The sequence below is a fragment of the Orbicella faveolata genome, unplaced genomic scaffold, assembly GCF_042242905.1.
Source record: "Orbicella faveolata isolate gen_17 unplaced genomic scaffold, um_ofav_v1 contig_1, whole genome shotgun sequence".
NCBI lineage: Eukaryota > Metazoa > Cnidaria > Anthozoa > Scleractinia > Merulinidae > Orbicella > Orbicella faveolata.
The window spans coordinates 24,305,401-24,320,135 of NW_028301536.1; the positions used below are offsets into that span (position 1 = coordinate 24,305,401).

The 14,735-nt window shown below is 39.3% G+C and overlaps 1 protein-coding gene across 4 annotated transcripts; it reads left to right on the forward strand.

Moving 5' to 3' along the window:
* The first annotated feature begins 734 nt into the window (after positions 1–734).
* Positions 735–14,202, forward strand: LOC110066404 (uncharacterized). 4 transcript variants are annotated; one of them, XM_020773634.2, is made up of 12 exons: positions 735–1,066; positions 2,863–3,077; positions 4,268–4,337; positions 4,540–5,644; positions 5,916–6,026; positions 8,315–8,578; positions 9,251–9,340; positions 9,897–10,037; positions 10,427–10,473; positions 11,279–11,327; positions 12,415–12,647; positions 13,256–13,428. In XM_020773634.2, exons 2-11 carry the CDS (start codon positions 2,882–2,884, stop codon positions 12,601–12,603), a joined length of 2,262 nt encoding a protein of 753 aa, XP_020629293.2. In that variant the 5' UTR covers positions 735–1,066; positions 2,863–2,881; the 3' UTR covers positions 12,604–12,647; positions 13,256–13,428. The 4 variants fall into 4 exon arrangements, with proteins under 4 accessions (XP_020629293.2, XP_020629292.2, XP_020629290.2 ...); XM_020773631.2 differs by having other exon boundaries at positions 739–1,066; positions 12,415–12,544; positions 13,256–14,202; XM_020773632.2 differs by having other exon boundaries at positions 739–1,066; positions 12,415–12,478; positions 13,256–14,202.
* The last annotated feature ends 533 nt before the right edge of the window (positions 14,203–14,735 follow it).

Here is a 14,735-nt window from a genome sequence, read left to right on the forward strand (position 1 = left end):
GCGGAAATCAATCTCTGCTTCATAAATATTGATAGGAGTCCTATCTCTATTTAAAAGGCAAAACCTCTCCCTGCCCCTCTCCCCACCCTGTGAGCAGCAAACCAATGCGGATCTTTGGAAGAGCCCTTGGGAATATTCTTGCTGCTTTTTTTTCTTGCATGAGAAGGGAGGGGAGGGGTTGTCAAAGCGAGGGGTGCCTTGCAAGGAAATTTGGAAATCCGCCAAGCAAGTGGCTTGAATCGGTCTGATGAACATGTAGAAAGCAGGAGGCCATGTAGAGAGCAATTAGTCAGTGGGGTTCCTTGTCCGTCATATCGGGATTCTACTTTGTCTTAGACTTTGTGAAGAAATTCCGATTTTTCTGCATCCCCGGCAGCGACAAAATATAACAAATCCTGCTTCGATTCTGCCATGGTTATATGTCCCGAATCCCGTAAAAAATTGCTGGTGTACTCCCATGCCGCGCTCCTGCCAAACTGTATTTTCCATCCAACAGAGAAACAAACAAACAAACAAACAAACAACAACAACAACAACAACTTGGGCGTTCTAAATTTGTCGAGCTATCTTTGTTGATCTTACTATGAGTCTTTTTAATTAATCTGTTTTTCTTTATTTCTATTATCATGCTTAATTTTCATGAACACGATGTTGTTTGCAAGGCAGATTAGCTAGAGGTATTGTTATGCAAAGTGGGGTTTTTGTCGGCATGATTGACTTTTCGATCGTTTATTTATCATGTTTATCAAAATGTCTCAGTTCATATATTTTGGTATCCCCATAGTATTTATTTTAAGGGAAAGTTCTTAGCGAATCCATCGGCTTTCCGCCAAAAAGGTTTGTAAAAGAATTGCGTTCCTTCTGAAGACTTTTCTACTCAAGAACAGTGAGGGTCTGGATACTAACAGTATTTCAAGCAACCTTGGTATTCAAGGAACTTCTGTGTATACACGCTGGAAATAGAGGAATTATTTGTTCAGTAATAGCGTGTTCTAACTGCAAGATCAGGGGACAAAAGATGCTTAGGATTCAGGAGATCTAAGCTATGGTATTATCCAGTGGTTAGGTAGGTTTGTTTGTCTTTTTCGCCTCTTTTTGCTGCGTTTCATTCCGGGATATCTTCGATGGACACGCTGCAATCCGAGCACGCTTATAAAAATTTCGTAAACAAGGTTATATTTGGAATTTCGCTTTTACGAAGCAATCGCTTTTTGAGTTGAACGCATTATTTCATCACAGCTGTTTTCCATTACGTGAAAATCCTTTCATTATGCTTAGCGGAAATTTTCCTAGAGAGAAATGTAGGCTAACAACTTGATGAACTGGTCAACTTCGATCAACACCATCGCCCAAATGAGTTGTGACATTTTTATCTGTTTCCCTTTGGCCTTTTAGAGGTGTTAAACAGCTTTTAAAATATTTGTTATTATAGCAGTCCCCATGGTCATCGGATCTTTGACCTCGGCCAAAATCCCGATGAGTTTTATTGCTGATTTGTCGGTTTCATGTGATTCTTTATAAAAGGCGCAAATTTTAACCCCATTTTACACTCTTCTCATGAATGAGAAACAATGATCCTCCGTCGTATAATTACTAAGGAGATCTAGAAATTATGTTACATACGCTTTATAATCTTTTTTCCTGTTGCCGAAAATAAAGTCATTAAATAAGCTCTGGTCAACGTCCTGTTTTAAAATGTCTATTGTTTAGCTGCTCAGTCAGTTCATCTACGTTGGCTACCGGTCAGATATAGAATAGAATACAAACTGGCCCCTCTTGTATTTATATGCCCTTACACCGAAATATCTTGGTGATCTAGTGCATGTCAAGGAAAAACCTGGTTACAGCCTGCGATCAAACGACGGTATGTTGCTATTAGCGCCTGGAGGGAAAACGAAAGATCGGACATTTGCGGTAGCAGCGCCGATGATATGGATGGACTGCTATTAAAAATTGGAAACGAAGTATCAATCGGTTTAAACAGCTGTTAAAGACACATTATTTTAGGTTAGCTTTTTACTGATATCAATATAATTAGCTCTTGAATTAATTTTTATTGAATTTTTATCTATTTTTAACATGTTTTTTTGTATTTTTTTTAACAACCATCGTAAATTTATATCTTTTCGGATTAGTTAACTTTTACTGATGTAAAGTGCACTTGATCATTTCATGGAAAGTCGTGCTATAAAAAATTTTATTATTAATATTATTATTATTATTATTATTATTATTATCAATCAATTTTTTAATTTCTGTTTTTGTGCGATAATTTTGGCTCAGTTTCTGTCAACAATAGGACTATCTATGAGGGGCAATTTTTTTGGGGGGGAAATGCCTAAAGGGGGGGATACTTACATAAATCTTGGGTAGGTGTGTGCCGGGAAGGGTCTTAAACCCTGACCCTATTTAAGGATAAGGGACATGAAAAATGATACCCTAATTAAGGCCCAAACCTGAAAAATGACACCCTATTGATGGGGACATCAAAAACTAAGAATAGTGTGAACGGGTCGGCTTTATTTCGTCTCTGTAACATTGGAAGTCAACTGAAGGTTCAGTTCTAACAGATAATTTGTTTTTCGTTTAGCTGGGCATTTACGGACTGCAATTTTCAGTGATACAATTTAAGTACCCTATCTAAGGATCACACCGGGAACACAATTCCAACAGGGGCAAATGATACAATTTAGGTACCCTATCTAAGGATCACACCGGGAACACAATTCCAACAGGGGCAAAAATGTTTCAAAATATTTTAAATTAGTTAGAATCTTACACATAGTACATCCGGTAGCTGGATTCTAAAAATTACCTATCTAATAATAACATTTACTGAACTTTTTTATTACTTTATCCTAGATTCTTAAAACAGCTAGTTATGAAGAGGGCAAACACAGCACCCACTCCTGCTATTCAGAATGATCACCAGGCTGTGTCTGATGATGCCACATCTAAGGGAAGGTATAAAAGTGTGCTGTTGACTTCTCAGCAGGGTTCGCCATCATCTTCCACACTAGCGCCAGGGTTTCTACATTCATTTGGATTTGCTAAAACCACAGCATCATCTGATGCCGGTATGTTTATATCAACTTAACTATTTGGAACAGTGATTGAAAATATTTAGATTATGAGCTCAAGTCTTTTATGAGGTGATAGTTGACAACGTCAAAGGCTGAACCAACTGCAGTTGAACCTCCAGTTGTGACCACCTCATGTGAGGGACCATCTCTCCTCAGCGAACAGTTTTCCAAAATACCAAAAGTTTTCAAGTCAAATCACTATATTTTGAACCTCGTGTAAGTGACCACCTCTTGTAAGCAACTGCAACCACTTTGAGAGCTAAAAGTTTGAAATTTTCTGTTGTCTTGAACCTCTCGTAAGCTAACATTTGACAGATAATAGAGCATAAAATGGGATAATAAAGTGGTGCAACATTATCACATTCCTGGGTTGTACAAGAGATGGAAATTTCTCAATGGGAAATACCAGATTTTTTCTCGAAATTGGCTTTTTACATGAATAAAACATTTAAAACACAGGGTAAGTCTCTGCAGTTACATGTACCATATGCTAATGAGACAGAATTTTGACCCAATATGGTCTAAGCTCTCGGAAACAAACACCTCCCGTAAGCAACCACCTAGGCTTGACATTTTGGGTGGTCGCTTACGGGAGGTTCGACTGTATCACCTCATAGAAAATGAGAACAAATAATCTTATTGTTTCAGTAGTAGAATTCTTACTGAAATTTCTTCAAATAACCATTTTCAATCATTTCTTTATTTTGTAATAAACTTCACACTTCAGAAAAATTGCATGGGCTGAATTGCCATTTAAATTTTACAGTTCAATACACATGGACGTTTTGGGGGAACACTGAGAAAAATGGACAACTGAATTCCAGAAAAGACTAAAAGAACTCTTCAGTTATTTTTACAATAAAAACAATTTAAAGTCTAGAAACAATGGATGTCCTTCTTTTAGTCTTTTCTGGAATTCAGTTGTCCATTTTTCTCAGTGTTCCCCTGAAACGTCCATAAAATAATAAAACATTGCCATTTTGTATATATGACCAGCAGGTACTGCACACTAATGGCTGATAGTGTATGGTAGCTTAGCCTATTAGATTATAGCATTTGCGTTAGTATACTGTTAGTTTCCTCTGAGCAAAAGTTAAAGAGGCACAGCCAAGTTGACTATGGCCGTTTTCAAGTTCAGTTAAAGGATGAAATTAACATGTTTAAAACTCCTATATTTAACATAGGATCCAGTGAGTCCAGTGTGGAACCCACCCAACAAACTTCAAGCGTACTTGATGGGAGTGGAAATTGTCAGTAAGTACATTACTTTGTGACCACAAGAAATTTGCCCTTTTTTGTCCTGTACAGAATGTCTTTAAAATCAGGCAGTATTAAATTTCAAAGTACTGCTTTTAATAAATTAGTTTCTGAGCAATTTACTGAACGATGCACTGGCCTTAACTTGCTTATGACTTGTACTAACTTGTTTTTATCAATCTTATGTCCACAATAACAGATCCAATCATTCTGACAGTTTACTGCCAAGACAGGAAAACAATTTAAAGAAAGAAAAACACGTTGATCTCTCGGAGTCACAACTTAATTTCCTATCACATAACTTATCAGAAATTGCTGATAGAATATCGCCATCGAAATATGATATCATGATTGAAACAGACTGCGAACCCTCAGAAACTTTGATGGATGATAATGAAGGGCAGTCCTTACAGGCAGCCTTCTCCAATGCTGAACAATCCCGCTTAAAAACTCCATATGCCAGGCCAAGAAGAGGATCTAAGACCTATGTGTCTAAACAGAAGAGTTTTACCAGGAGAGGGTCTCAGGGCCATCACCTCTACAGCTCCTACCAGGAAATGACAAACAGTGAAGACATTTCTGTGGATACTACCAACATCCTAACTCTTAGTAACCAAGAAGCATTTAAGCATGATAGTGAAAGTGATTCTGGGTATAGTTCATCAATGTCAGCCTCTATTAGCTTGAGTGAAGAAATTGAAGCTTCAAAGAGGCTTAGCTTAGAAAATGGATCTGTGACGGACGTTGACACTGATGATCTCTCAACTGGTGGGGATGATATCGTGAGAAAAAACTCTACTCGCCCACTATTGCGTCAAAGCTCAAGCAATCTTGAGGAAAGGCTGGATTCTTTAATTCATGGAATGTCATCTGAAATTGATAAGCTTGATTTAAATGGTGAATTAACAGCAGGAAAGGAATGCCCTTCTCTAGAAGGTGTATCAAATACCTTAGATGAATCATTGGCAAGTTTTAAGTTATCTTTTCCTGACGATCACAAAAAAGATCAACCCAAGGAAAAATCGAAAGAACTTTCGGATAATTTAGCAAAACCACCCTTTCCTGTTAAAAACAAAAAGATGTCTTCAGATGATAGTGCTTTACCCAGAACGAAAAGCAGTAGAAGACCTGGTGTTCTGCGGCGACGAACCACTTTGGTATCTTTTCGTCCTCCAAAACAAATGACAGTCCAAGAAGGAGAGAGTGACATTGTTGAAATGGATGAAGCTGGTTTCTTGCAGATGTTGACAGACGTTAAATCTTTAAAGACTCAGTTACTAAAATTGAAACGTGAATTACAAGAGGTAAGTTGTAGATATTTTCACAAAAATTATTGTAAATGAATGCCTGCAGCCTGAAAAGTGTTCAAAGCTATTAGCGACCTGTGGACAAGTCTGATACTTGTCTTCTTGTCCTTTAAGTTAAGAGTTGGGGTAAGACTATGACCTTTAGAAGTCAACTCTGTGAAAGTTCTTTGTTATAGTCGGCTGATCAAAAGAAACAGATAGTAAGATTTCAGAGGAAGAGTTAGTACAACTTGCACATTTGTAATGCAAATTGTTCTTATTGCTGTAGGTAGATGTTGTCTCTCCACTGATGCATTCACAATCCTCTGTGGTGAGAAGAGCTTCTTTTTCTGTTGATGCAGATCCTTCAATGGACAGAGCTTCCACAGTTTATCGAAAGGTACCTTTTTCTTTTCATGTGTAATGGGGTTTTTTTTTGTCAGAAAAGTTTGGGAACGAGAGGATGTGTACAAGTTGTATGACGAACTGTTCAAGATTTCCAAAGAATCTTTACATGGATGTATCTGCTCAAATTGCGCATTGAATTTTAAGATGTCACACAGGAATGTGGAGGTTGTTTGTCAAGTAGATATAAGTAAAATGTCCTCCATGCATATAACAAGTTAATATCATTGTTGCTAAGTTGCAGTTTCCTGGAAATTATTAGGGGATTGGAGATCTGGGATCTGGGATTGTAATTGACTCATAATTTGAAAATAGTTAAATAAATTAATAAATAAATATTAAGGATGATAATTACTACAACTTCTTACTATGGAATGAAACTTAGTACAAATTGCTCTTGTACTTGTTGGTCTTCGTGGCTATTTTTTTTTTGTTAGAGGTACGGATCAAAAATGCTTGATTTTGTAATGAAAAGTGGTGCCACCAAAATAAAATTTTTTTGACTTCTTATGTTGATATGAATAACTGGGACTTGACTGTGAAGAAGGCCTGGGACTGAGGAAAGATCTCACAAATTGCAAAGAGCTCAATCACACCTTAGTCAGCAGTGTTGTGTCTGGCACAGATGATAAAATGCTACCAGAAACCATAATGAATGCTTTGCAAGTTCCAAGAATATATATATTTTTTTGATAAATAGAGGACTTACATGTATCCGCCAAAATATGATGATAGGAGTGATGAGTAGATTGCACTGGTAGTTTGTTCATTAAATGTCAAAGTGTTCCGTCTAAGTGTTCCCATAGTGCTTACCACTATTTTTTTCGTTATTTATTTCAATTTTGATCCTCCATCCTCCATCCTCAACTTGCTATATGTTTTGAATAATAATAATTAAGTGGAGAACATTTTCTGTGTTTCTATTGATTTTTTTATCATAAATCTACTAGTGTTCTATCAGGCATGCCATTCTCTGATTGGCTACACTCACTATCTACTCTGTTGTGGATGGTAAGTAGCCTAGCAGTGTGCGGTTAGATAACGGCAGCCGCTTCTTTGTGTTTTGTATTGTCTGTGAAGAGGATTTAGATAAAGTTTTGAATGACTAGTACTGAATCATACTAAAACAATTCATGGCTTTCATGCAAAAAGGGCGTATATAGCATTTTGGGTCGATTTTTATTTTTTGCAGGATCAAGCTAATTTTTGGCAGACTGACTTGTTTTGACATGAAAAGCATCGTTGCATAATAGTTTTTGTTGATTTGCGCTTTGTTTTCGAGAAATAACATATGTAAAGAACAACTCAGTTTTCCGAGCGGCATCTTTTGGAGTGAATCCTTCAAAGGTGGATTTTGACGCAGCGCCGGTTGACGGTTACGTTTGGCAGCTTCAACAGCACGATTTTTTTTTTAAATAGATGTTTTGATTTTTGAAAGAAGTAGAGAAATAGACTGGAAAAAAATATCAACCAACCTCGTATCAAACCGGTGTCATGACAAAACAAACTCAGCTGTGGCCTGTTCAGTGCCTTATCTGCTAGTGCTAACGAAGCAACAGTAAGAGAATTGTGTAATTATATAAATAATAAAACTAGCGGCAAATACCACACTTTAGTGACTTCATCGTTTAGCAAAACAAAGGTTTCTTTTGTTTTTTGCTCAGCAAAAGATCTCCAAAAGATACCCTTGGAAAACTGAGTTTTTTGCATACGTTATTTCTTGAAAACGAAGCACAAATCAACAAAAACAGTTACGCAACGATGCTTTTCATGTCAAAACAAGTCAGTCTGCCAAAAATTAGCTCGATCCTGCAAAAAATAAAAATCGACCCAAAATGCTACATACTCCCTTTTTGCATGAAAGCCTTCAATTAGATTATTCACTCTTGGTTTCTATGTTTGATAATTGACTCTGTGCCCTCATCAACTATCTTGGGATAGAAATCAAGAGCGAATAGTCAAATTATTGAATAGAAACAATGAGTGGAGGTAAAGGAGAACAAGAAATGCTGTGGGAACATGAACCAACAGGAAAGGTTCCACAGCTTCTTGGAGTTCTCCCAAACTTTCATAAGTGTTACCATAAATATTTGATTAAAACACAGAGAAAATGTTTTATCTATTTGTTTTAGAAAACAGTTCAAAGAAAGTAATGAATAACACGATTATGACAACTTTTCTGTGTTTTAATCAAATATGGAAAATGACAATTTTAACCAATCAGCACGTGTATTTTCTTTGGGCTATTTTATAACGTGAATTTTTTATACTTTTCACATTCAGAGAATGCTTTTGAGGAGAACAATGACAATGGATGCTGCAGCAATGCACAAGAAACTTCACAGGACTAGAAATGAAACCCCCTCCTCATCAGTGGATGCAGGATCAGAGAACCTGGGTGATATCACAGAGAGATCAGAATCACCGAATAAAACAAAGGAGGCCTTGCCAGTGGCTGCAGCTACAACTGAGGAAAGTACAGAAGAACTGAGGAAACTACGTGAAGAACTGGGAGAAGTGAAAAACCAGCTTGTTGACCTCACTCAAGTAAAGCAACTTTTTTATTGCTGTCCTTTCTTTTGAATTCCTGGTTTATTTTTCTAAACTTTTTCCTCCTTTTGATCGCCCAATGAAAATCTTATCGTCCTTTTTCTCAAAGAATTTTCTGTTCTATCACAACACATGGTCTGTGAATGATAGCTTAGTGCATGGCTTAGTTTAGTCTCAGTGTTGTGTAGTGTATATATACCAGGGGTGCTAGCTTATGGCAGAAATTGTTTTATGTAAAAAAAATTTTTTATGTGCAGCTTGTGACAGTCACTAAAAGATCAAGTGTGTTATGCGCAGTGTGTTGTGAACAGGAAACATGTATTTAATTTGTATAAATTATTAGAGCTTGTTGTTTCAAGTTGCTCTGAGACATCATGCACCTCTCAGAAGTCTTAACAGGATTGGCTGAGGAAATAACTGAACAAACCACAGAAACAAAGATCTTAGCCCTTAAAACAGTTGAGGTGTGTGAAACAGGGAGCAAATTAAATTACAGGTTCTGAAGAGGTATGTGGCTTCTGGTTGTTCCTGGTGGTTTGCCAAATTTGTCTCAAGACCACTTGAACTAGTCTTAATCAAAATAACACTTTGATAATGTCAACAGGCTTGTGTTCTTGTTAATGCATGCCTTACTCTTGTTGAATAAGATCTCCTGGTTGTTTCTGTTAGGAGAGAAACTCTCTGATGATAGCAAGAGAAGAACTTGAACATGAACTAGACAGCAAGAATCACACGATCAGAATGCTTCAAAAACAACTGGTAAGTCAAGAATAAAGATGTGGCAGTAGGCTGCCGATCTCTCCCCCTCCCCCTTCACCCCTATTTTATGCCTGCCTTGCTGACTCTGGCAGTGAGGTCTGGAGTACGCTAAGAATGCCTTAGTTGGGGCAGTACCCTTTGGGGGTACTGGATGAACTGAAACCATTTTTCTACTCACCATTCTTTACGCTTCTCCCTGATTAGCCAAAGACCTGGAAAAAGCAATGTGTTTTGGGTAAATAAATATCACTGTGCCTCCTTCTACCCAGTAGTTTATGAGTTCTCATTACTGGGGAGATCTTGGGAATAGTTTAAGAAATAACTAAATACTGAGGATGACCTGCTTTAATAAGCTTAGCGTCATATCCCGGGAGGAGTTTCGACTTCGAGTGGTGCTGGATGACGTGAAAATTGTCTCGGGCTAGTACTGATGATATTCCAAGAATTGGAAGAGTCAGCCTTGGCTATGAACATATGACATATCATAACAACACTCCGAAAAAGGCTGGCAATCCAGCCCAGATTCAACTCTGACCTTTATTTGTTGGATTTTCAGGAAGCTCAAGACAATCGAGACGAGATAGCTTACTTCAAGAGACAAGTTAAGTCTCTGACAGATCAGATACAACAACAGCAACAGAAGATCACAGAACTGAGATATCGATCCACCAGCCCTGGTCCTGTTCCCTTGGGGACGGTAAGGCTTACAAGATATTCATTGTGATGGATACTGCGGAAATCGCCAAACTGTGGAATGCGCTTCAATTTTTGTACAGTGACCATTCCCACTCTTCTTTTGCCAACCCGCTTTATACTACAGGCTGGTGATATGAATTATAAATCGTGTATTGAGACCAGTTACATGTAGTTGCTGAAACTGATGTCACTATATCGAGCTTTCACTGAATCAGGAATTCAACTCAGATGAATTGATCAGTTACTGCATCGGCGACAGTTTTCATCATCGTATGCAGCACGATAAAGCTTTCATTTTAGAAAGTCTAATGAAGATATAATCCTCATGAATTCCTTTTTTAGCTGTGCTCTCAATTAGTGCCTCTGACGTGATATTTTATTACTGAACAGGTTCCAAACTTTCAGAATAAAAAGGAGACAGTGAAAGCAGATATCAGGTTTGTTCATTGGACGGGTAGATTGTTGGCATTCATGACGTTTACTCACAAACCATCGCTCATTTCATTCCCCGCGTCGAAAAGGAGGGCTGTGATTGGACATGAAAATTCCCTACTGGAGATGTAAATAGTAGTGTATTCCATGCAGTGTTTCTGACTGGTTGTAACTTGTTTTCAAATTTTCGCGCGCGAATTGCAACCAATCAGAGAGGGTGGGATGATTTTTTTGCGGGAATCACTGGCTTCTCTCTGTGAGGGATAAAGGGAGGTGACTGTTTTCTAAGTTAACGAAACAGCGAAAAAGAGGGGTTGCGGGTAGTCTAATTGATTAACTGTTTTGTTTGTGCTTCTTATTACTGTCCTTTGTAATTGCATTGCTTTTGGTTTTCCCCGACCCAAACCAAAAAATTTTTAAGGATGGTATTTTATGTGGACAGATCCTGGGGGTACTCCCTATAACGACCTCTACGGGTAGGCTCCGCCCAAAAGGAGGCTTCAGGTACATAAAAGGGTAGGGATTTCACAAGCTGAGGTATATAATAGAGTAGGGAAATCCGGCATTTACGTTTATCGTGAACGGAAACTGAATAAATGATACTTGTTTTTTCGGGAACGGTAACTGAATAAATGATACTTATTTTCCCGTAGTATTTATTTACTCCATTCCAAGAGTTAAGAAACGGGATGCCGTGTTCTTAAGTAGGGCCGGGTGGAGCCTGTAAAAAACTTTGTTGAGTACCCCCCCCCCCCGGGGGGGTAGATAGACAACAACACAATGTATTTGCTTTGTTCTTCTTTTGTCCAGGAACCGCCTGAGAGATGCCTTTGTGAGACATTTAGGAGAGTCATCAAAGGTTAGTAGCTTGTATTGAAATAACTAGTTCGAGCTGAGCACTGACGCAGTTAAATGAATTTATCAATACTAATTTCCGCCGCTTCCTCGTGTCCCGAAACAGCGGCTGGTAATCGAGCCTATAGTAAATCGTTTCCTCGAGATACGTTACTTTGAGAAGTAGAACACGGCAGCATAATAGAAGCATACATAATAGAAGCCAGGTCCCTTACTCTGTAAAACGGCTTGAAATTCTTCCGGAATCCATGGAAAAAAGAATAGGATATAATAAGATGAATTCAGAAGTCTTTAAAATCTGTGAGGTTATATTAGCACGGAAAGAGTCCTCTAAAGACCTTTAAAGGAGCTGTGCCAAGGATAACTAAGGATGGCGGCGGATTTCGCCATTCTCGTTCCCAGAGGCCGCGCTCCTTTTGGTCAGCACCAAGAATCGCGACCTCTGCATGGGAAGGTCCAACACAGGAAGTCCGCGATTCACGGACTTCTGTTGCTCTACGCATACTCGGAGTCAAGTTTGACAAATCGGATTGGCTGAGAGTACGAAACGAATTCTCCGCGCAAGTTCAGAAAATCGGACCCGGCCAGAGGTCGCGATTCTTGGTGCTGACCAAAAGGAGCGCGGCCTCTGGGGACGAGAATGAATTTATTCAAGTTAGTCATTCGTAATTTGTCTCAATCTTCCAAAGTCTTAGCCGTCCTTGTTTCTTTTTGGTCTATTATTGTGTCTGTAATGTATGTTTTCTTACAATATTTTAAGTCACCAATTGCACCTACCTGGCTGCCTCTGCCCCAGTTCCCTCATTGTAAAATTGAATGGGAGGGACGGGGGCCGCGAGGTATTTATGTAATGGTAAAGTGCCTCATCCCCAGCTCCTGATTTCAAGAGCTTTTCACTCGATCCCTACTCTTGGTTTTGCTTGTTGCAGCAATTAGAGCTCAAGGACGAGGCACATCACCACCACAGCATTATTGAAAAGCACTTTAGATATATCACTTGCACTGTAACTGGAAAGGGCACGGTCACCACGCACCTCACATTCATCTTTGAACATGTAACGAGATATATTCATATTGCGTCCTGTTTTCAGAGTCACATTCAGCTGAGCAAATACATCCAGAAAGCGGAGCAGAACATCACCATGGCTCAGAAAGGTCTTAGCTCGTTATATTCATCACCCGTCCTATCACCTCACGCCAGCACCGAGCATCTGCCGAAAGGTGGTCTTCACTGCACTTTACATCAGTCACCGCCTCATCCATCTCACACACAGACGTAGTGCCCTCTCACTTGACTGTCACGCAATGTTTTTTTTCCAAAGGGGTTAGCATTGTTTGACAGTACCATCGCAGGGAGTTTTCGTATCGTGACACATCTTTTTGAGCGTTGCGTGACCTCAGTGTCGCACTGTGCCATTCTAGGGAATAACGTAGCCACTTAAATCATTTCGTCGTGCACTTTATCACTTTTCTGTTAAGACAAGTTTGAAATTACGTGGCTTTTCATAACACTTTTGGTGCTTGGTAATCCCCTTGCACTTGCGTTTATCACTCGTTCTATTTGCTATGGCACTATATACCAAAGCGTGAATACACATTCTAGATCACCTAATTTGATGACAATCTCTTGCACTGTTTATTGGTACTTACAGAACTCTTGTTTAACTGGTCTGAAGGCCATAGAAGTCCGCTTACAAGCTCCCCGGTTTTATGAGCCCGCTTGGTATATCCCTCTCTCACCCCCCACTTTCCCCTCCTCCCCTACTTGTGAAAGCCCAGAGTTTGTAAGCGAAATTCTAAAGCAGTTCAGGTTAGCCAAGGACATGGAGGTTTACGTGACGTTTATGTCTCCTTCGATCGCGAGGAGGATTGAAAAGGTCACGCAAACTTCCGCTTCGAAAACTTGTTTTCATTGTTACTTTCTTGTTTCAGACAAATCGGGAGCTTCGTTCGAAAGATCCGATTCCCAATCAAGCGTTGATAGAAGCCAAGAGGATTCGGATGGGCGAGAATACGAATCAGACTCTTCTAAATCACGCAGACAAGGAAATTCATCGTCACACACCGGAAAAAGTAACGAAGATTCGGGATCAGAGGCAAGAAAATCTGGGAGAAGAAGCGTCGCTAGTCTAGGGACTTCTGTAAGTCAGGAAGAACCTGATGGGAGAACGTCGGATTCAGATTCGGAAAGGTCAAGCAGATTGCGATTAGCGTCTTCATCGTCTGAAGGAGACGCAGAAAAACTAAACTGTACAGTTTTAGAATTAAATTCCGCCACCAAAACAGGAGTGCGGAAAGATAGTACAGATTCAGCTAAAGGAAGCAGACCCTCCTTACAACGCCCAAGAAAATTGTCACGGTCAAAATTATTGAGCAAGATAGAGTCTTCTCCACTGTCGCATTCATGGACGCCTGGTGCAATTGAAAAGATTGTGAAATCGTGGAGGGAAGCTAAATCGCCTGAGGCGCAGGATAAAACTAAGGAAGACGATAGCAACCTTAAGCATGTGTCTCACGTTCAGTTTCTTTGAAAAACGACGCCTGACAACTGCAACATCGTTCGCTCAAAAAAAGGTTAGAAATGATAGGGAAATACAAGAGAGAAAATAGGGATTCGTAAAAGGGCTATGGATGGTCAAAAAAAATCGATTGGCAACCTTTTACTCACGTAAAGATTCTGGACATTTTTTATAGAGAGATATTGTTGTTTACATTTCTGAGAAAACCACCCGGTTTCCTGTCCTTTGCGTGAGATTTCGACGCGGAATATTTGAAATTTTTCAGTTTTTAATTAATCTAAGAATTGAACCAAGATCTCCGGAAAAAGGTACTTTTTATGAAAAAGAGAGTGTAATAGAATAAAAGGAACTTTGATTTGTTGGGCTGTTCTTTTCATTTTTTTCGGACAGAGGGCTCTTTCCACACTCAGTTCCCGCTATAAGGCCCTTTGAGAGGCGGCATAGGGATATTTAGGGAAAAAAGTGATGGGATACAGGATATGCCGGGGGTGGGAATTGATGGAATATGGGATATTTAATTAATTAATTTAAATAATTTTTGAAATTGGAATCAACGGCATACGAGATCGGATATTTTGGCAAAGACTAAACGGGTTTTGGGATACTCAGACTCCTCTCTCCCGCATTGAATTCCTTACCAGCTGGCTACGAGTAGTCCCTAGCTCTTTCGCTTGGTCCGTCCATAATTAGTCCCCTCTGCTAACTATGGTCCGTCGTGCGTGACGTGTAAGAGAACTGCGAGAACAAAATCGCCGCGCGAGGATTTCGCGAGACCTATTCTTCTTCCAGCTTGACGTGTATATATACAGATCCTTTACTTACGATCATGCTCGACGGACTTAGCGAGAGAGGGACTACTCATAGTCTAGCCATTTTCTTGTCGGTCTTGTTCC